At 53.1% G+C, this 22,655-nt stretch overlaps 2 protein-coding genes across 2 annotated transcripts; one reads left to right on the forward strand and one right to left on the reverse strand.

Annotated features, from left to right (window-relative positions):
* Window positions 1-1,479: 1,479 nt before the first annotated feature.
* On the reverse strand, window positions 1,480-15,205 carry LOC119113360 (ethanolamine-phosphate cytidylyltransferase). Its single transcript, XM_037237674.1, has 9 exons — window positions 15,072-15,205; window positions 14,486-14,598; window positions 14,034-14,100; window positions 12,353-12,431; window positions 9,755-9,901; window positions 8,749-8,882; window positions 7,654-7,832; window positions 6,697-6,805; window positions 1,480-3,323 (listed from the first exon to the last, which is right to left on the reverse strand). Exons 1-9 carry the CDS (start codon window positions 15,200-15,202, stop codon window positions 3,233-3,235), a joined length of 1,050 nt encoding a protein of 349 aa, XP_037093569.1. The 5' UTR covers window positions 15,203-15,205; the 3' UTR covers window positions 1,480-3,232.
* A 2,034-nt stretch (window positions 15,206-17,239) lies between these two features.
* LOC119113359 (60S ribosomal protein L18-like) lies at window positions 17,240-22,298 on the forward strand. The gene is made up of 5 exons (XM_037237673.1): window positions 17,240-17,292; window positions 17,406-17,492; window positions 19,858-20,064; window positions 20,506-20,628; window positions 22,108-22,298. The coding sequence occupies exons 1-5, from the start codon at window positions 17,290-17,292 to the stop codon at window positions 22,252-22,254; spliced, it is 567 nt and encodes a 188-aa protein (XP_037093568.1). The 5' UTR covers window positions 17,240-17,289; the 3' UTR covers window positions 22,255-22,298.
* Window positions 22,299-22,655: the final 357 nt, after the last annotated feature.

Here is a 22,655-nt window from a genome sequence, read left to right on the forward strand (position 1 = left end):
GATTTTCAGGCGTCGGACGTGGAACCGAATCTGCCGCGCTCCGCGAGGTGGACAGGGCCCGACTAGTCCCAGCAGCTGACGCGGTATCACAGTGTTGACTGGACGGTTGGCCTCGCTAAGTCATGTACATTGCATCGCCCCCCCCCCCCCTTCCCCCTCTATCAGGGCGAGCGTTGACAGCGCCATGGAGGTAAGGTTCAGCAGCGTGTGCAGGCTGGGTGAAACAAGCAGGCGTCACAGCTTTCACTGCTGGAGACAGTTACGTGCCGTCCTTGCCATGTTCTTCGTGTGCTTTCTCGCTTATCCAAAAACATCGTGCAAATGTACATTTCAATGGCACGGCCTTTCTCAGTCAGTTGGCATCGGGCATCAAGAAGGGTACGTGTTGTTCATGGCTAAGTTGGCACCGGCATTGATGCCGGTTCTCAATGTGTGTTTCAATGCCGCCCCGCTTTTTTGGTCTGCGCGTTCCGAACTTTCCCGATACCATACGTTTGGTAAATAAATGTCATGCTCCCTCCATGGGACCAACGATTCTATATTGGATTATTCTCTGCTTGGATATATTCCTGGAGTGCCCAAAATCAATTTACACGAGCATATTTGTACTAGAGCCATCGAAATGCTGTGAATCCTGCCTTTGCTCACGGTGTGGCCGTGAGGGGATGCAGGCGTGACAGCTGTTTATGCATCGTCGCTGCTGCGGCGCAAATGCGCAGCGCCAGATGCCACGAACGTTGGCACACCCGCGGGCGCAGATGTGCAGGTGGCGCCCGAAGCGTCCCCAAGCCCAAAAACCATCGTCAGATGTGCAGGCTGCTCCCGAAGCATCCCCAAGCCCAGAAACCATCGTCAGATGTGCAGGTGGCGCCCGAAGCGTCCCCAATCCCAAAAACCATCGTCGGATGTGCAGGCGGCACCCGAAGCGTCCCCAAGCCCAAAAACAATCGTCAGATGTGCAGGTGGCGCCCGAAGCGTCCCCAAGCCCACAAACCACCGTCAGATGTGCAGGCAGAGCGAATTATGGACTGCCAGGAATCAGCCGCTGTGGAGCTTCCTCAAAATGTATGAGTAATGTGGCCTCCCGCGATACGTTCTACACGGGCGTAATGTAAGAACACGACAGGTGGCAGCGGATAGATGGTCACCGCAGACGTGCAGGCAGGCACGTCCCGAATGCTTGCAACGCGTCACAGGTCGCAGCGGTGCTGTACAGGTGAGGGTCGTCCTTTGACCTTCGCCTGACCCACCGCAGGTGCCTGGTGATGTCCCTGGTCTGTAAATTAATTCAGCCCGAATTCGGTGTCCTCAGGCGTTGTATTTGGTGTCTCAGGTGCTTTGCCAGATCAGACCATCCTCGCACGTTCGTTGGGTGATGACCCGAGTCTGGTATTGCGAAGCGTCAGTCTCACTCAACACTTTTTTAAGACTGGGCGTCTCCCGTTCCACAAGCCGCCACACCAGATAATGATTCGTGTATTATTCACATCGGATAATCACAAGATAAACGTGCGTGAATCGCGAAGCAACCCCTACTGGCCAATCGGGAATAAGCGGTGGGGAAGCGACGAATCACTGAACTTAACGAAGACCTCCTGACCAACCAGGAGCCATTCATGATTACGGAAGTCGATGTAGGGTGCTGCAAACCTCACCACCATTAAAAGTAAGGCGGTACACGTAGCGACACCGCAACGAGAGTTCATCAACGGTGATGATAAAATAACCACGTGCTCGATGCTGTGGAACTCCGGCACACCAACGATAACCGGCCGTTGCCGGTGATAACCCGGAGACGACCGGTGGCAAGAGACGCCTGTTCAAGCATGGCCACTGCCACGGGGCGTCAAGTGGCAACCAATGAAGACGGCCGCGAAGGCCAGCCATCCGCTACCGCACAGGAATCAAACGAGATCAGGATCGCCGTGGGACGCGCCCAGCTCCCACTCCCACCAGCTCCTTAACAGTACATAAGTTTGTGACGGACAACTGAAAGGTCAGTTCGTGGACGATACAATACACACCGCAGCGAACTGGCGTGCGTTACGAGGGACTGAGTGACCGGCAAACCCGAGCGCACGCTACACCACCTATACATATGTTGCACGCACTACGCACGGAGCGCGAGTGCATGCAACACCGCTGGTTGGTGCGTCCATCGCCCATTTCTCCATGCTCTGTCCGGTGTTCCCACCGCGCACACCAGCCGGCGGCGCATACATCTGTGTGGTGCATGCACTGGTGGCACGCTCACGAAGTTCGTCAGAGCGGGGGTGAGCCGAGACATGCCCAACGAAAATGTATCACGTGACTAGGAGTGCGCGAGGACGAATTCCTTGAGTTCGCCAGATTAAAATGGGATACTGTGTGCCGATGCTGCAGTACACTCAACTACATGCATACTTACTTCGACCCGCGTGATGTCCGCCAAGCTTGGAGGCGGAAGCAATTACGAGCACACCACGCAGAACTGAATAGAACCAACGCATAGCGCCCACACGGCCGCCCTCCACAAACCGCAGCTGGAGTTTCGTCTCAGAAATTAAGAGCATATCGACGACTCCAACCACACTGGCCATTATTGCTCCTCGATTCCACCCGCCGCCCGTAATTTCCGGGCGAGGGCCGACAGCTGACTAGCGCTGTTTTCAACCCCCGACTACCCCAGCGCTGGCCCCAAACGGACTGCAGCGCCCGCTGAAAAACCAGCACACAGCATCATGGCTTCAAACAGTTCCTGTCCCACCCCGATCCCCCCTACCGGGCGCTCGGTTCCTCACGTGAGCCACGGGGCCGGCCGGGCTCGTTCCGCACCAACACCACGCTCACGTGAGCCACGGTGCCGGCCGGGCTAGCTCCGCGCCAACACCTACCGGGCGCTCGGCTCCTCACGTGAACCACGGGGCCGGCCGGGCTAGCTCCGCACCAACACCACGCGCCACTCCGACGCCGTCCGCCTCACACTCGGAGTTTGTTAGGCCGGACTGGTGAAGGTGGGAGGCACGCAAGCCCTGGCGCACACTCTCCAGTGTTGACGCGGGTTAACGCCAAAGACCTCGCGCGTGACCCCAGTCTGAACCCGAGGTCTCAGACGTGACATCTGCGGCGGCTCGTCGTCAGCACGAGAAGGCGAGGTGTATGCGGGGCCCGTCGTGGGCAGCTGACGCCCCTGATGTGGCGTCTACCGGGGCTGCTCGTGGGTACGTGAGGGCGAGGTACGTGTAAATGGTGTCTACTGCGCCTCCTTATGGGCGCGTGAGTAGGCCTCATAGGCGGCCATCTCCTTCTTCTCCTTCTTCATGTTGCGCACCATGAACTCCATTCTGCAATCGAAGTAGTGATGAGCCAGGCGACGTCAGTTTGGGAGGCTACGCACGTTTCTGTGGCGAAAATGAGGTAATTTACTCCCCACGAGCTACTTCGCAGAACTTCAATACGCTTTAAGAAACACGGCTGATGTCTGATATTGATAAATCATAAGACAACTCTTCTTATGCCTCAAAACAAAACAAAAATCAACTATAAAATCAAGATTTTCCAGGAGACTAGCTTTCCTATTCCGCCCATAAAGTCCATATGAAATGGATAACAAAAATCCATTGGGGTAGGATACATACATACATACATATATACATACATACATATATATGTATATATATACATATATATATATATATATATATATATATATATATATATATATATATACATATATATGATACGTGTTATCCGGCGTATTTCCGTATGTGTACACCTAGAAAGACTTGAAACATCCATTTTACCCTATGGAAAAGGACGTGTGGTACGTCCCATTCATCGCAAATGCTTCAGAAGCGCAAGTACAGTCAAGGATATCACAAAGCCGAATATGACGGCAGGATCCCACAAGCGTCAAAAGAAACCCACATCCCAAATACGCCGCGTGCATTCCAAGGTATTTGCTTAACGACTGAATGGCAAACAACGCATGTACAACGATAGGCTGCTTCCGTCGGGTTTCCGATGCGAAGCTCGGCATCCAGCTACGATAATCCACGTCTACGTTTGTCTCTGACTTTACCGTCCGCAGCACAGACAGACCGCGTATGATAATGTGACCCTTTTCTGGACCATGCCAAATGCAGTCACGCTGCATGAAAGGAGTATGTGGCCGGGCATGTCCATTTGATGTGCAGCATCCACGGGCCACATAGGCAGCGAATCTCTTGTTCTATTTGTATATGTCGAGGTATGACCAACGTAGAGGCGGCGTGCCAGTCGCCAATTAAGCTTTTCTTCTCCAAAGGCAATAGATGTCTGCCAGTGCTTACCTTTAAATGAGTATAATTGGGACACTTCGATCAATTTACCTCTTGAAAACGACAGAAGAAATACGTTATTTCTTAGAAGTTTTTGCAATCTTTGTACGCCAGCCTGCAAGAACTTTATCACCCGTCAGTGCCACAGCTTTAAAAGGAAGCCTTTCGATTTCTCAAAACCATTCGCTTACGTTAACTGGATGAATCACAGGCGCAACCTGACAAACTCCATGTTCTCGAACTGTCCGTTGAGACGCCGAGATATACACACATGTTGAGATTTGGACATGAAACTGAAGCTCATAATTAAATTCCCCTCTTGGATGGGCAAGTAAAAAAAAAAACTAGAGGGGACTGCCGAAAGAAGTCCGCATAAAGCAAACACATCAAATGTCCCAATCATGGGTCCGTACAAAGTAGACAACGTACCGAGTTTGTGCCTAGAGTTGTAAACAATCTGGCGTAACGAGTGCCGCCCAGTCGGAAATTACAACACATCGAAAACGATCGCATATGTCAGGCTTTGAGAGCTGATAACTGTACAAAAATGTTCATCCGAAACACGGGAAGGAGATTAGCACATACATACGATCAGAAGAATGGGGATGTCGACGAAGAGCTTTCGCATCTCCAGTTTACACACAGAGTACTTAAGAACTCTCTCGCGTACAGAAACTTCATAGACAATTGGCAGTCAAGAATGGGTCTAGTTTTGAGAGATCGAATCCCAAATCCAAAGGGTGCATTAGATACGAAAGAGCGCACTGGCTTAGCATATGAATGCGAGACACAATTTCGTTCACTGAGAAGACCAAAGAGCTGTGAGAAGCAGTATTCTCGGTCGTTAAAGAATTTCAAAACATTTGCTTGGGTCTGATGACACCCTTTTGTGAGAGAGCTGACAAAGTCGTGCAGGCGAAACAAAAAACAGCGAAGGATATTCCTCGTAACCACAAGACGTCTTTTGAACATCGCCCCGGGAATCGAAATAACGCAAGCATAAGAGCCGCTTTGGGATGACCTGTGAACTTGAATACCATCTGGTTAAGTGTTGTCAGGTTTTGACGGATCGGGATTTTTTTTGTCGGTGGAGATGACGGTGTTTTACGTCACCCGTGCTCGTGCAGGGTTCCAATATTCCAAAGTCAGTGGACGTGGGATTCTTCAGATACAAATTAGCTGACGAAAAACTTAGTTTCAGGAGGCAAAAACTTGGAATTATGAATAAGATAAAACAAGTATATAAGATAAGCTAAAAGAAGCTATCAGTCTCGGCCCCCACTCGGTGACGGCGGCAACACGATGTCGTCTGCGGGCTGCTGCAGCGAATACAGGCCGCCGACACCAGTGACGGCGTGGTGGGAGGCCCCAGAGACGACAGGACCCGGCGGCCCGAGGACACGATCAACAAACAGTGACGACGAGGGCATCCAACACCAGACACGGTCAGCTTCAGGACCGGCGCACGACTGTCATGATCTTACCGCAGTACATCAGCACAGCACTACATGTCCGTGCACCACCAAAATGCAAGAGCAAAACGCACCCCGTCATGGCCCAAACATAGCGAGAATCACGACAGCACGAAGAATCACATTCCAACGCTGACATTGGGAACATGATAACATGTGCCGCATCGCAACAACACACAATGCAACACATCACAACACAAACACATCACGGTGCCATGTCGTCAGCACCATCCACGCATCATGGCACCAACATGGTGCGCCACATGAGCACGCTACCACAGTTTGCCGCGCGCGCCAGCAGCACGGCTCGCCCCAATGTTCATAGCAGCGCCGCGCCGTGCGCAGGATGGTCGGACTCAGCCCGTACCTGTGGCGCAGAGTGGTCAGACTCAGCCCGTACCTGTGGCGCAGAGTGATCAGACTCAGCCCGTACCTGTGGACCAGAGTGGTCAGACTCAGCCCGTACCTGTGATACAGTGGTCAGACACAGCCCGTACCTGTGGCACAGAGTGGTCAGACACAGCCCGTACCTGTGGACCAGAGTGGTCAGACTCAACCCGTACCCGTGGACCAGAGTGGTCAGACTCAGCCCGTACCTGTGGACCAGAGTGGTCAGACTCAGCCCATACCTGTGATACAGAGAGGCCAGACACAGCCCGTACCTGTGGACCAGAGTGGTCAGACTCAGCCCGTACCTGTGGACCAGAGTGATCAGACTCAGCCCGTACCTGTGGACCAGAGTGGTCAGACTCGGCCCATACCTGTGATACAGAGAGGCCAGACACAGCCCGTACCTGTGGACCAGAGTGGTCAGACTCAGCCCGTACCTGTGGACCAGAGTGGTCAGACTCAGCCCATACCTGTGATACAGAGAGGCCAGACACAGCCCGTACCTGTGGCGCAGAGTGGTCAGACTCAGCCCGTACCTGTGCTCGATGATGCGCTCTACGATCTTCTGCGTCGTCATGTCGTTGCCCGACTCGATCTGCTTGAATTTGGAGCGGCGCTTCGGCTCAGCATACGGGTCAGAGCCATCTGTCGGGCCAGGGCAGGGCAGGGCAGGCCAGGTAAGGCCAAGTCAGGTTGGGGCAGGTCAGGTCAGCTGTTACTGGCTGCGTCACGGCACCTGGTGACTGGAGTCCAGAACTGCGGCGATGGTGATTTACAGAGTGCAGAGGCACCTCCACAGAAAATTCGAGGTGCAGAACAAGTTTCTATCTTTTTTGCATCTGGACTGTGCTGAACAGTCATGCGATGTGCGGAAATTAGCGATCCTTACATATTGCTGCCACATCTAAGCATATATTAAACAGTGCTGGACACATTAATCAGCCATGCCTACAAAGCCCCTCAATCTCGCTGGGTGCAGCGTTCCCAGCTAGATAAACAGGCCATTTCAAATGCAAGTTGCTGGCCACCTAAGCCGCCTCATACCTACCGCAGGCATGCAGAATAGTTTCACACATTAACAATTATCTATGGTATAACACCATTCCTTGAGTCATCACCACTTCAGCTGCACCAAGTGCAGCTTAACCTGAGGGTACCAAATCGATCTGCCACCCCCCCCCCCCCCCTTCCAGCCGTTCGTTACCCCGACATCAGGTACAGCTCACACTGAGGGCGCCGAACCGATCTGCCGCCACACCCCCGGCCGTTCGCCACCCTCTACATCAGGTATAGCTCACACTGAGGGCGCCAAACCGACCTGCCCCCCCCCCCCCCCCCCAGCCGTTCGCTACCCTTTACATCAGGCACGACTAACATTGAGGGCGCCAAACCGAACTGCCTCCCCCCCCCCACCCCACCCCACCCCACCCAGCCGTTCGCCACCACTCCTTCCCCAGCGGGCCGTCGCCGTTCCGCCCGGCCGGAGCACTCACCGACGTCGTCGGCGATGGGCGTGGTGCCGTGACACACCACGTCCACGCGGAAGTGGTCCATGAGGTCGGGCGTGACCGGGTACGGCGCACCGATCACCACCTCGTCCACGTACCGACACGCCAGCACGCTCAGCGTGCGCTCGTGAAGGTTCATGATCGGGTAGTTGTAGCCCTTGTAGCTGGCGGCGGCGGAGGGCGGCGGTTAGACGTTCGATTCTCGGCGCGGGGAACTTTTGCCGGCTCCGATTGCCAGCACGAGTGGCGATGCTCATGATTTCGGCAGCTGCATGCATCGGGAAGAAGTCTCATAATGATCACCATTGCTAGCGAGCAAAACAGGATTGAGGATGGCACAGCTTGAGGGCCGGAGGACGCCGAGGAGGACGACCGGATGCGTGACCGGAGCGGGCGCCGCAGTGAGGACCAGAGGCGGAGTGGCCGCCGCAGTGAGACAGACAGGGGCGTGAGGGCAACACACGACCCACCATCATCTGACCCCGACGCACAAGTCGCCGGCATGTCAGCTGTATAACAAGATACCTCCGGGGCTGTGGTTTGGAAAGCTCACGCAGAGCGGGTGATTACGAGACACAAACTGCGTTACTTGCATGGCCACGTGACGCATATGCAACGCTCCAGCATGTAACGCTCCAATGAGCTTCCAGAATCTGCTTAATCATTAAGCACTTGCAAATCGGCTAATTGTAGATATGTTGTCTAATATCTATCTCATGTCACCTTCTGTATGAGGCTACGTTATATATATATATATATATATATATATATATATATATATATATATATATATATATACATATATACAGCTGTTATTGCTTGTCAATAAACTGAACGAAACGCAACATGACTGCCTTGAAGAAACCGCGAGCAAACTATTGGCCCCCAGATTAAGTTGCTGGTATAGCACGCTTCCTGCGTAATACAGCAAATGATATGTCACGAAACATAAAAATACGCTCAAAAGACATAATCGTGAGAGTAACGACGCCACATATGGCGTCACCAAAGCCCCTTTGAAATTCTCCACTCAGATAACAAGAACCTGAAGCATAAGGTGCTGTCAGGGCGGCCACCGACCGGTTGACTATTGGGTCCGTATGAAGTCCGACGATGAGGAAGTCGCCCTGCGCCGCGGCCTTCTCCAGGAAATCCAGGTGACCCACGTGGAACAGGTCGAATGCCCCGGCCACGTACACCACCCGGTCGCCCGGCTGTCGGCCAGAGGTTAGGGTCACACGTCAGAGGGGTAGCCAGAGGTCCGGGCCACACGTCAGAGGCGTGGACAGTGATCATGACCACACGTCAGATGGGTGGCCAGAAGTCACGACCACAGGTCAGAGGGGTGGCCAGAGGTCACAGCCACACGTCAGAGGGGTGGCCAGGGGTCACGACCACAAGTCAAGGGGTGGCCAGGGGTTAAGATCACACGCCAGAGGGGTGGCCAGAGGTCACGACCACACATCAGAGTGGTGGCCAGGGGTCACGATAACACGTCACAGGGGTGGCCAGAGGTCACGACCACACGACAAAGGGGTGGCCAGAGATCGCGACCACACGTCAGAGGGGTGACCAGGGGTCACGACCACACGTCACAGGGGTGGCCCGTGCTATGCAACTGGTCGCCTGCTACCCGCTTTCACAGTATCCGCACTGCGGTACAGTTCAAAAGTACACACCACGGTACCATAGTACGTATAAGTACCAGTGTTTGTGGTCGGAAGCGGTTCCAATGACCCTTACCCCGGCTGAGGTGTCTCAGTCCCCTGGGACTCACAGGCACCGGCTGAGCGTTCGCCAGGCGCTGTCAGTGAACGTCAAAAACGCTTGAGCGGCCAAAGCACGGATAATTTCCAAAGCACGTGTATCGCAATTTGGGAAGCCCTGCATGACATCCAAATCCCTGCATGACAAACCAGGGCCAAAACATCAAAGTCTGCCCGGTGTGTCTGAGCGCAGGACGAGCAACCAGTGAGGCGCCGCACACGTGCTTTCAGACGCCACAGTCAGCGCCGACCTCTGACCAGCCCCCACGGCGTCTCACCAGCGGGTCTGTGTCCCGCGCCTCGTCGGAGCGGACACCTACCTTGGGCACCTTGCCGGAGGAGAACTGAATCAGCTGCTGGGTGGTGGGCAAGAACTGAGTCACGCCCGTCCAGGGACTGTGGGCCGTGGCGCCCTGCTCCAGCGACGCTTCCGGCGGCAGGTCCACCGAGTACTCGTCCTTACCGGTCTGGGGGCAGGGGTCAGGTCAGGTCAGGTCAGGTCCACCGAGTACTCGTCCTTACCGGTCTGGGGGCAGGGGTCAGGTCAGGTCAGGTCCACCGAGTACTCGTCCTTACCGGTCTGGGGGCAGGGGTCAGGTCAGGTCAGGTCCACCGAGTACTCGTCCTTACCGGTCTGGGGGCAGGGGTCAGGTCAGGTCTGGTCCACCGAGTACTCGTCCTTACCGGTCTGGGGGCAGGGGTCAGGTAAGGTCTGGTCCACCGAGTACTCGTCCTTACCGGTTCGGGGGCAGGGGTCAGGTCAAGTCTGGTCCACCGAGTACTTGTCCTTACCCGTTTGGGGGCAGGGGTCACGTCAGGTCAAGTCCACAGATTACCCGTTCTTATAGGTCTGATAGCAAGAACAGGCATCGTGTCCAGAGTCCCCCTCACTCGGGGCTAAGCACTCGACAAATGTTTGTCGAGGGCTCTCATTGCCCTAGCCATTTGTTCTGGCCATTTACGGGTTCGATATCATTCGAGGCAGATGAGAGTGGAGGCCCCAAGCTGCTTCCCTTGGGCTAGCGCAGCTCTCGCGCAGACAATCCGCTTCGCCTACACATGAGGTGCACGGAGCCGCTCGTCAGGCATGTCCGGATGGATGCGCCGGCGATAGCCCCAGTCATCTCTGACGGAGCCAGCGCTGACCGCAGAGGTCGGTATGCCGGACTGGGACCGCAGACGTCGGTATGCCGGACTGGGACCGCAGACGTCGGTATGCTGGACTGGGACCGCAGACGTCGGTATGCCGGACTGGGACCGCAGACGTCGGTGTGCCGGACTGGGACAGCAGACGTCGGTATGCTGGACTGGGACCGCAGACGTCGGTATGCCGGACTGGGACCGCAGACGTCGGTATGCCGGACTGGGACAGCAGACGTCGGTATGCTGGACTGGGACCGCAGACGTCGGTATGCCGGACTGGGACCGCAGACGTCGGTATGCTGGACTGGGACCGTAGAGGTCGGTATGCTGGACTGGGACCGCAGACGTCGGTATGCTGGACTGGGACAGCAGACGTCGGTGTGGCGGACTGGGACCGTAGAGGTCGGTATGCTGGACTGGGACCGCAGACGTCGGTATGCCGGACTGGGACCGCAGACGTCGGTATGCTGGACTGGGACCGCAGACGTCGGTATGCCGGACTGGGACCGCAGACGTCGGTGTGCCGGACTGGGACAGCAGACGTCGGTATGCTGGACTGGGACCGCAGACGTCGGTATGCCGGACTGGGACCGCAGACGTCGGTATGCCGGACTGGGACAGCAGACGTCGGTATGCTGGACTGGGACAGCAGACGTCGGTATGCCGGACTGGGACCGCAGACGTCGGTATGCTGGACTGGGACCGTAGAGGTCGGTATGCTGGACTGGGACCGCAGACGTCGGTATGCTGGACTGGGACCGCAGACGTCGGTATGCTGGACTGGGACCGCAGACGTCGGTATGCTGGACTGGGACCGCAGACGTCGGTATGCCGGACTGGGACAGCAGACGTCGATATGCTGGACTGGGACCGCAGACGTCGGTATGCTGGACTGGGACCGCAGACGTCGGTATGCTGGACTGGGACCGCAGACGTCGGTATGCTGGACTGGGACCGTAGAGATCGGTATGGCGGACTGGGACCGCGGAGGTCGGTATGGCGGACTGGGACCGCAGAGGTCGGTATGCCGGACTGGGACCGAAGAGGTCGGTATGCCGGACCAAGACCGCAGAGGTCAGTGTGCCGGACTAGGACAGCTGACGCGCGGGGTGGTCACGCAGGCTGAATGCTCCAAGCACCAGCACATACCCGCAGTTTCGGAGCCTGTAGCCCCAGCACACAACGCAGTTCACGAGCCTGCTTTATAGCCACAACAGTGACGAGATGCAGCACGTGCAATAGCGTACGTTCTGATCACCACACCTCGACCAAAGTCCGTCCGTCCAAGTGGGCGCGATGCAGCGCGGCGCGCCGCCCCGGACTTTGAGCACGGCCCTGTCCGCCGGCACCGTCCTCGACCGTATCTCATCTGATCACGCCCAAATGGCCCACTCAACACGCTGTCTCGACACCGAAGTGCAACGGCGTGAGGTCACTCAAGATTCAGTATCCATTAGCGTACAGTGATGCCGCTGTGTGGAATCAGTGGACACTTTGTCACCGGTACTGGAAGTTGTCACATGTTGTCAGTGTTGTCAATGTCGCAGGGCGGACGGACGGGGCTGCGCAGTGGCAATGACAACAGCGCTCATCGAGTTCTATGTGTCATCCGAATACGGCAAAAAAATAAATGGGCTTAACACTTCGTCGCCTCATCGATCACTAGTGCAGAACAGCCAATCTCCAATTCTCCGATGGTATTTTGCCTCTCTATACCGGAGATGGCCACAGGCCCATGCAAACGCTCTGGTCGACCAGCGCGACCCCGAACTGACCTTGAAGTGGCTGCGAGTCATGAGCAGCATGCGTCCCACAAGATCCGTGGTAGACACGCCTCTGGTCCGCAGACACTCCCTGTGGGGTAAAGACGGCGTCACGCGGGGGTCAGACACACCTTTGGTCCGCAGACACTCCCTGCGAGGTAAAGACGGCGTCACGCGGGGGTCAGACACACCTTTGGTCCGCAGACACTCCCTGTGGGGTAAAGACGGCGTCACGCGGGGGTCAGACACACCTTTGGTCCGCAGACACTCCCTGTGGGGTAAGGACGGCGTCACGCGGGGGTCAGACACACCTCTGGTCCGCAGACACTCCCTGTGAGGCAGAGAAGACGGCGCCATACGGGGTCAGACATATCTCTGGTTCGCAGACGCTTTTTCTGTGGGGCGGAGAAGACGACGTCTCACGGGAAGGAGGGAGAGGGGCGGCAGATCACACACAACTTGCTTAGTCGCTCGGTATCCGCCGCCCAACCCCCCCAACTGATGCCGTCTGCAGGGCACACACCCCGCAGCGAGGACCTGTCTCTCAATGCCACGGCCCCACGGACCACGCGTACAAAGTCCGCCGTCAGCCGACCCGGCCGGCGCGTCTGGGCCGCCCGGGCCGCGCGGTGGCCGGCCTCCGTATCTGCCGGGCCAGCGGCACACCCCACCGCCGCGCCGCTAGGCACCGACGAGAAACGTGACGGGATGGAGGCTCGAACCCAGCTTCGGCCCAGGTTCACCTTTCATTGTGTTCCCTGAACAAAACGTCCAAATTTCTACGCACGGTGATATTTGTCCTTCGCGTTTCCCTCCGTTCTCTCGGCTTGAGCACCCAGGCCATGACTCCGCTGGTGGACTGGACTGCCAGCAGCTGACTGCATGATATCCGTGTTTTTACATGCTAGGAGACACGTCACTGCTGTTGCTGTTGACTTCAGCGGTGATACGTGACGGGCGGAGCTCCACATCAGCACCCCGAGTCTGGCTCCACATCAGCACCCCGAGTTTGGCTCCACACCAGCACCCCAGAGCCTGGTTCCGCATCAGTATCGCAGAGCCTGGCTCCACATCAGCACCCCAGAGCCCAGCTCCACGTCAGCACCCCAGAGTCTGGCTCCACATCAGCACCCCAGAGTCTGGCTCCACATCAGCGCCCCAGAGCCCAGCTCCACATCAGCATCCCAGAGTCTGGCTCCACATCAGCACCCCAGAGTCTGGCTCCACATCAGCACCCCAGAACCCAGCTCCAAATCAGCAACCCCGAGTCTGACGCTACATCAGCACCCCAGAGCCCGGACAAGAGGGTCAGTGCGTCAAAACGGATGACAATCTGCATTCTAGTGTGATGCTTGAATGAGGCCGCCCCAAATGCCGATCAATGTTAACATCCCATGGCTGGCACCTGGCAACAAGGCTCCCAGATCCTTCTCCCAGCTTAAAGCTGAAAGCTATGCACAAATCAAGATGCACAGTTCCGTGTACAGGCTCAACGCACGCACGCACGCACGCACGCACGCACGCACGCACGCACGCACGCACCCACCCACCCACACATACACACACTCGCCCTGCAAGGAGGGCTGGAGAGAAAAAGGAGGCCAAGAATACACTCGCACACAACGCAAGGCACAACTCTACAGCATTCGGGGCCCGATCTGTCACGTCCCATCTATCTCGGTGCTCAGCTCACTTGTATCGGTTGGCGGCCTTGACGATGTGGTACGTGTCCACGCCCTCAGCAGTCATTGTAATGTCATCTGGGAAGAAGGCACAGGCTCAATAGCGCTGAAATTGCCGAACACAGCTCTTTTAGCCTATGGCCTATGAGCAACATCTTTGGAATCTCGCCACTGCACATCCATCATTAAACGGTCGCCCATATGCACAATAAACAGGTGCATCAATGCATGTGTCAACCTTGACAAGGGATCTGACGGGGTAGTTTGGACACCTGAAGGGCCCATAATGCATGTCAGGGAAAGCCATGCACCCTTTTCATACCAGTAAGTAGTAACAACTGGTAGTTTGCAACAGCGCACATACAGTTCCCAGCAGACAAGGTACATCCACGCAGACAGAGCTCACAACAGCCCCCTGCGCCCCTGCATGCCCAGTTCACAGCTGGCCATGAGTCCTGCCTACCTCCATGCACGCAGAAGTCGCACTCGTACTTGTCGAGTGTCTCCAGCGTGGTGACGTACGGAGCCGCCTCCACCACCTCATCCACCCACTTGATGGCACGCACCATCTTGTACCTGATGGGGGTGGACCAGAGCATCAGGTCAGTGGGGTCGGTCAGTGGAGTGGGCCCGGCAGTGCGGGGGGGAGGGTGACAGGTTGACACTGTGGTACTAGTCAGCAGACTGTGGTATCTAATGTAAGGACACCTGGAGGCAACTGGAAGGGTTTTGGTAGTGCTGTGATTAAGATATGCTTCTCAGGCATGACATGTACAGGGTTTGATTTACTGTGGTGCCTGCCATTCCTGGCAGGGTGAGAGGAAGGTGATGCCACATAGCCCCATCAGCTGGTTGAGTTGTAAGGCCATCAAGGCACACAGAGACAATGCATCAGGTGGGCTTGATCCCCTCACAGTGGGAAGCTAACATGGGTGACAGGGACAGGGGCAGCATTATGGGCACACACCAGCTTTCCAGAGGCTGAAAACTGGAAAACTGCAGCAACCAGCATCTTCACATGGCATCTTCCTGACATGGCATGGACTGACCTCTCCTGTTCTGTGAAGACAGGTGGCCCCTTGTGCTCAGTGACTTCTGCATCACTGTGCACTCCAACCATCAGGTAGTTACCCATGGCCTTGGCTTGACGCAGTGAATTGGCATGCCCAAAGTGTACCATGTCGTAGCTGAAACAGTGGTGCTGGTTAGTGGATAGGAATCCTTTTGAGCTCCTTGTGATGTAGGAACATTAACAGCTTATCCATTTTTGCTCAGCAATATGCCAAAACTGCCATGGTTTTGAGTCATTTGACATAACAGTGTCCTAGAAAAGTTGAATATACATAATTGAGCAGCAACAAGTGAATGATTAAATCTATAATTACTACACAGGATAAAAGATAGCTTTAGATGACATGTCATAAAAGGCTCATATATCCTGGTGATGTGTTCATAAAATAAAACAATCTGCATGTTTCATATAACATTAATCATGTATCCATAACTTGTTTAGATGTTACACAAATCCAAACTCACCAGCCATCACACCAGACACGAACTTGCTTCTTTTCACCTCCCATTTTGTCTCCTGAGGCCATTTCACTCATCCTGCAATCTGAAAATAATCACAGAAAATAGACAAAACTGAACTGTGATCACATCTCATTTCAATTTAGTTTCTTCAAACAGCAACCAGGCAACACTGGATGCCTGGAAACATCAAAGGCTTGTACACCAACAGCTGTTTTGCATGCCAGACATGCAGTGGTGAAACTGAACTGCATAAAAAATGCCCAGTTTTTTTTCTAACAAATAGACAGTGGGCCTATTCAGCTTTAAGGCTCAGTCACCAGTAAGGCTCTCAAAGAAAGTCAGTAACAATAGCATGTTATAAGAAGGGATAAGACCATATCTCAGAAATGTTTCCAAAAGATACATGCTAGAAACTATGAAAAATAGTTTGCCCTTAAAATCTTGATGCATATTATACCCAATCACAATGCCAGAGAATACATCAAAGTTGAGAGCAACAATCTATTGCTTGCATCCTCAATAATGAGCTGACATCATAGGTGCACAATGCATCCATGCACAGTCACTAATATGATGGCTGATAGGATATTAGGTTTATCATGTCCATACCCACTGGAAAGAAATGGAAAATGAAAGAAATGGTCTTGGCTTTCCAGAAACTGTGCTCAAAAGAATTGGAAAAAGCCTCCTGGTCTGCCCAGCTGGATTACATATTCTGGCATTCTAAAACTTCATCACCACTTTATTGATTTTTCTCCAAAAAAAATCAGGCCTCATATTTCTGAACATCTGAACAACATTTTGGTGCATACAAAGTTAACTGAAATCCAATGTACTTCCAGTGGTCAGTATTTTTATGGGGGATGGGGACGGGCAGAACTCAGCTAAAAATCATCATTAGAATACTGTGACAATTGCAATTTAAACTGGTTTAAATCTATCCACTACATAGCAATGAATCTCACAAGAATGTGCAATCTAAAGAATACAACAGCATTTAGCCTTGGGTCAGGAGCCATTCGCAGTGCTAACAATCAACACCCACAACTTATAATAATTTGGCAGCGCCTGTCACAAAACGATCCGAACGGTACTTCTACATCGCATGACACGCACCGCACACGCACAAACCAGGCCTTAGACCAGCTGGACGCGCACTTCCACCAGGAAACCTTACCGCCCCAGCGCGCAAACCCAGCTACAGCAGTGCGGACCAGGTACGTGGGAACGCGTGGCGCGCAGACCCTCTGCTGACCCGCACCGGTCGCTCAAATGCTCAGTTGATCTGGTGTACTCTCGCAGAGACATATCGTATGCTTTTCAACTTAATTGTCTTACACGCGCCATCATAGTCAACCCCATTTATCAAGATTTTAAAAAAGTGGTTTGAGGTTTCCGAAACATGCAACCCTCAAATGCTCCTTTTTTAGTATTAAAACTAATGTGTGTGGTTCTTGATATTTATTTAGTTTCTATGGAGCCGGCTGAGGGTAATTCTTAACTCCAAACTCAAGAACACACATTGCTTTAGTGAGACCTGCTGAATATGGATATCATATGAAAATGAATGATATGTCGATACAATTTTTTATTTCATTGTGAAACTTGACTGGAATTTTGTATCCTAAATTTGAAAGCGAATAGAGAATAAGAAGGCAAAATCAGCGTATTTAATATATCTGGCGGTGTGGCGCGGCGCTTCCTTTCCTGCGCTCCCATCGAAATTGGCGAAAGATGGTATGTAAACAGTATCGTTTTGTTACATACAATTGGGATTCGGGCCATGTGCAGCAAAAAAATAAGTTTGAAGTGTGTTCGTGCTACTTTCTCACACTGACTTTTTCCCCCAGGGCATCGATATTTGTCATAAGCACGAGCGTAAGAGTCGGCGCACTGAGCCCAAGTCTCAGGATGTCTACCTGCGTTTGCTGGTCAAGGTGAGAATAAAATTGAGCTTGTATGAGCTTTCTTGGCTTGTGCTGTAAAATATTTTGCTGACGACCGTCTTACTACATTTTAGGATTGCGGTAAGTGGAGAGTCGCATTCAAGAAATGTAGCTCCATGTGGGGTCAGGGTGTACTTTCCTACCTAATATTAGAAAAAATCATTGTACACCATTCGTCGTGTTAAAGGCAGGACATATCATAAATAATCACAAAACAGGTAGAATCATGCTCCTACCTTCAAATTTCAATAACTTCGATGGTGGGCTCCCGAGCGCCGCGCGCACCACACCGCCTGGACCCCCCAGCGCTGTTTCTGCGTTGCTGTTGCGTAAACACAATATTTCTGCTTACCAAGAACTCTATAAAATGTACGGGACCAAGGTAAACCATTCGTCGTGTTTAAGGCAGGGCATATTGTAAATATTCACAAAACAGGTAGATTCATGATCATACCTTCAATTTTTTTATAATTACGATGGCGAGCTCCCGGGCGCCGCATACACACAGCACCTGCGACACCAGCGCCATTAATGCGCGGGTCACAACATTATTGCGCATCAAGCAGCATCAAGAACCATAAAAATGTAGGGGGCCAACCCACCTGCCATCCACCAATAATAAGGATGTTGGAGCCTAGACATGGGCATGCCAAGCTCCTGTCTGCACTCAAAACAAAAAGCCCTCTCCTGATTGGCAGAAAGTCAGAGAGGAGCATAAAACGGAATGTGTTGTGTACCACATGATTCAATATTTCTGGATTGTACTCTGAAATTGTGTCATAGTCAAGATTGGTGTCAAGATGCATGTCATTCTAACATATACTTGTAAATGTGATGTAAATTAATGAGATATTGGATGAAAGATAAGTGTTGAATTCTCTGTTATTTGATGTTACTTATTGTATATTTTGATTGAAAGCTGTGGAAATGGGGGGTAGTACATAGGGTGTTTCAGTGATGCCAAACATCATCCGAAACACTCCCTGGGTATGTGGAAATCCAGGGCTTCCCAAGTTTTCAGCTCTTGGGGATGATTTAGCTTTGGAGGAAAGGGATGGAAGGCAAGGCATAGTGCATACCTCAGGCTGCAGCATAGATTTTGGCCTATTGTGAAAAAGCTGCCATTGTTTTGCTTATCTTGAAGAAATTTTCTTCAGCTGGTGTGCAAACCCCCTCTATGGGATGAGTGTTGGACCTCATTATGAGTAGTGAGAAAAGGGTGGTAGATGATGTATGATGTATTTAAGGTAAGGTTATGTATTTGAGTAGTTTCAGAATAGATGACATCTATAAAATGGGAGGTTGGGATGTAGCCCATATTGGGAAGAAAAGGACTTTGTAGTTATCATTTCCAGAAATTGAAAGGGAATATTTCACATTTGGAGAAAATAAAGCAAGCATGAGATTTAATGAAACAAGCTCACGTATAACTGTGGGCATACTTTTAAAGCGAATGTGTCACGGTTAGATTACATCAATGTACCATGTGCAACACTGATTGAGAGCCAGTTGATAGCACTTGATCAATGGTAAATTTCAAAATCAATGGTCAATCAGATCAATTTGGGCTCTTTGAGCCTTGCAGATGGTGCACAATGGAGCAGCCATGTTGGAGATTGAACAGGGGTGGGAGGTGGTGGACAAACAGGAATTGGAGTGGAGTGAACAGAGAATTTAAAGAGGTCTAATTAGAATGAGTCCTTGCTCATGGTAAGATGCCAGTTTGCAGTATGTAAACAGTGTTTGGTGTCTTTAAGGCTGTTAAAGTATTATGCACCATACCACAGTAGCCAGCTTGCAATGAACAGTGTCTTGTGAGACATCACAGATTGGATTTGTGCCATGGCACCCATGGAATGGTGCTATTGTTTCTCTAGACATTTGACATGCACCAAAGAAATACACAGTTGTTCTTTGGTGCTGGCTATGCAATTTTCAAACATCATTCACTGATGATTTGTGTACCTAGCAAGGCCACAGCGTCTAATGTTGTTTTGTTGTCCCCATTTCTGTGCCTGCCTCCTTGCTGTGTCATGTTAGCGCATTTGGCAGTGAGGGATGATTCCCCACTCCCAAGCTACTGCTTTTTGCCTTCTTTCTGTGGTTCATGTCTGGAATTGCATTGACATTTCTCTTCTAATTGCAAAATCAGTCATGGCCAGCTACATATTTTTTTCTTTGCAGCATACATTGTCAGAATTTGCCTTTTGTGTGTGCAAGATGTGTGAAGTTCTGGGGTGGAAGGTTGGATTTGGGATTAATGTTGTTAGCAAAATGTTTTGGGGTAAATGTCTGGACCCCTGCCTGCCTTCCCATCCGTGAAGGCACTGCCTGTCACTGAGCCTGTCGCCGGCAGCTGTACCGGTTCTTGGCGCGCCGCACCGGCTCCAAGTTCAACCGGATCATCCTGCGCCGCCTGTTCATGAGCAAGCTGCACCGGCCGCCCATGTCGCTGGCGCGCATCATCCGGTTCATGAACCAGCCGGAGCGCAAGGACCGCATCGTCGTCGTGGTCGGCACCGTGACCAACGACGTGCGCATCTTCAAGATCCCCAAGATGACTGTGAGTGGAAGGGCGCTGCACTAGCATGGGGTGGGAAAGGGGTGGGTGGGACCCTTGCCCGAGATGAAGACAGGGGCAAGGGTGCGATGTGCGTTGTACAGGTGGGTCAGGCTCTCCATGGGTGTTTTTTTCTTTCTTTTAGAACATGTTGAGGTTAAACCTAGGGTGCTGTGCAATGAGTGAGATATGTGGCGTGCCAATATTTACCGCGGTTTCTGGTTTTCAGTATCGCAGACATTGAGCATTGTGATTCCATCTCCCGTGGCTTGTTTGTTGAGTTATCTGTCTCCTTTGATCCATATGCTGAAATGTCCGTCGCCTGTGATCTTTATGTCGCAATGCTGTCTCCCATGACCTTTTGGGTAGCGTTTCGCTGCCGCGTCATGCCGTTGACCGGTGTGGTACGATCGCTGACGGCCGGCCTGTGCTCACCGCCGCCAGATCTGCGCACTGCGCGTGACTGAGCAGGCGCGCGCGCGCATTCTGAAGGCCGGCGGCGAGATCATCACGTTCGACCAGCTGGCGCTGCGCGCGCCCACCGGCAAGAACACGGTGCTGATGCAGGTACGGCTGGCGGCGGGCCCCGGCGGCGGCCGGGTCGGCGGCGACGGGCCAGCCGCTGACGTCGTTGGCGTCGCCGCCCGCGGCGGGAGCTGGCGCTGGCGAACGTCTTCGCGTGTGTGTGTGGAACGAGCCCGGCTTACTTATCGTGAGCTCACAGCTCGCGGCCACGCAGCCACCTTGGTCGGCGCAGGGTCCGGCTGGAGCATGGCGTGGTGGTGGTGTGGCCTGCCTCGCGGCGGATCGTTTGCCTTCCGCCATGACACAGTGTGGTCACTGGAGCTGGAGAGCTGTACCCAGTGAGAGGAGAGACACATCACGGTCCAGCGCGATCCTTGCAGCTGAAGCCCAGCCGTCCGTCATGTAGTTTTCGTGCGCAAACCGCCGTAATGCATCTGAGTCGGGTATTGCGGAGGACGGCCGTCACTTGAGGGGGGGGGGGGTCTGCTCTGGTTTGCTATGCTCTTTTTCTCTGTTAGTACAGAAAGAAGGGCAGGTCCTTACATTTAAGTTTTATCATGAGGGGCAAGTCCTCTGGTGTTTTGCTTGAAACATCAGAACTTCAGTTCTTCCTTCACGCATGGTCTCACCCATGGAATTATGAATTTCAAACCAGCAGCTGCTGCCTGCTGCTGTTCCCAACATCTGCTACGCTCCAGATCAGAAAACTCGTTCCCACTGTGGCGAACACTGGCTAGTTTGTTTTGGTTCCACAGGATGCATATTTTGGAACAAATTGTTATATTTAGGTTTGCGTGTCATCCTTTGTCCTTGGGAGTGTTTTTTTTTTCTGATGGGGTCGACGACGATGTGCGTAGCGTCGTTAAGCAAACTTTAAATGATAGGTAATGTCTTGGTTGAAATTTATCTGCTTCTGAGAGAAGTTTGGCCAGGGTTGTTTCCTCCTGGAAGAGATAATTGTGCACCCAGTCGTTCTTAAAAGGCGGTGGTGCATCTGAACAAGGTCTCTGTTTTGATTGTGTTACTTGATTTCACGGGGTACCGTGACCTTCAGCTGTGTCTCCGTGCGTAATGTGTGGTTCGTCACAGACCCACCTTGGCACAATATTGGTCCACGCGTGAATTGTGATATGGTTCGCAGCCGTATGTCCCTGTTCCTTTTCGGAAGAAACCTACGTACGGATACAATTGGTTGCCAACTCGTTGTCATTGGGGCTTTACGACGCACTCAGCTGCTGAGGCTATATGGCGTTGCCTACGTGTCACCCTGGCAGGAAGGGCGGGCACCGCGGGGAATTGAACCCCATACCTCTGGTTTCCCAGACGCGTGGTGATAAGCGCAGACGCGTTAAGCGCTACGCTACCGGTACTCTCGCCAACTCCGGCAATATCCCGATGTGAGTTTTGTTCGTTGTGTTCTCGGTGACTGTCTCCCTGGTCTGGGCCAGGGGTCACCGGGCCTCGTGTGGCGGTACTGTTGACCGCCGAGACTGATCGGTCTGTAACCTCTCTCCCCCGCAGGGTCGCCGCACGGCGCGTGAGGCCAACAGGCACTTTGGCCTGGCCCCGGGCATGCCGCACAGCCACACCAAGCCTTACGTGCGCAGCAAGGGCCGCAAGTTCGAGCGGGCGCGTGGTCGCCGCTCGTCGTGCGGCTACAAGAAGTAGGCGATCGCAGTGGACGTTCAATACATGGGATCCGAGCGACGCGCGCCGGCTTTTGTGGAGATAACGCGGAGGAGGTGGAAAGAAAGATGTGCGAGGCAGGCGGAGAACGACAGACGCACGCCGGCTTTGTGGAGAGAGGGCCGAGAAGGTGGAAAGATGTGCGAGACAGAAGGAAAAGGAGGAAGGGGGATTGAGGGGGTATTTCGAAAAATTGAGTGGGCGTGTTTGCATATGCCGTATCATACCGGCAATTACAACAGAGTGCACGGAGGATGAAGATCGGGGCGTGCAATTATGGCATAGCATCATACGCAATTCGTTGCAATTGCATGCGATTACACGCAATGCCCGGGACTGTCTGCAGTGTGCTTACAAGATGCGTCGTTCGCACAACTATAAGA

This window comes from Pollicipes pollicipes, unplaced genomic scaffold (genome assembly GCF_011947565.3).
Source record: "Pollicipes pollicipes isolate AB1234 unplaced genomic scaffold, Ppol_2.1 Scaffold_7262;HRSCAF=8765_pilon_pilon_pilon, whole genome shotgun sequence".
NCBI classification, from domain to species: domain Eukaryota; kingdom Metazoa; phylum Arthropoda; class Thecostraca; order Pollicipedomorpha; family Pollicipedidae; genus Pollicipes; species Pollicipes pollicipes.

Coding starts and splice junctions, on each gene's coding strand:
- LOC119113360 (XM_037237674.1), bottom strand. CDS start 15,202: ATGGTACACTTTGGGCATGCCAATTCACTGCGTCAAGCCAAGGCCATG. Junction 9,902..12,352: donor TGACTCGCAGCCACTTCAAG/GTCAGTTCGGGG, acceptor CCCTGCCCCCAG/ACCGGTAAGGACGAGTACTC. Junction 6,806..7,653: donor GCCCATCGCCGACGACGTCG/GTGAGTGCTCCG, acceptor CTGGCCCGACAG/ATGGCTCTGACCCGTATGCT.
- LOC119113359 (XM_037237673.1), top strand. Junction 17,493..19,857: donor ACCTGCGTTTGCTGGTCAAG/GTGAGAATAAAA, acceptor TGTCGCCGGCAG/CTGTACCGGTTCTTGGCGCG. Junction 20,065..20,505: donor TCAAGATCCCCAAGATGACT/GTGAGTGGAAGG, acceptor CACCGCCGCCAG/ATCTGCGCACTGCGCGTGAC.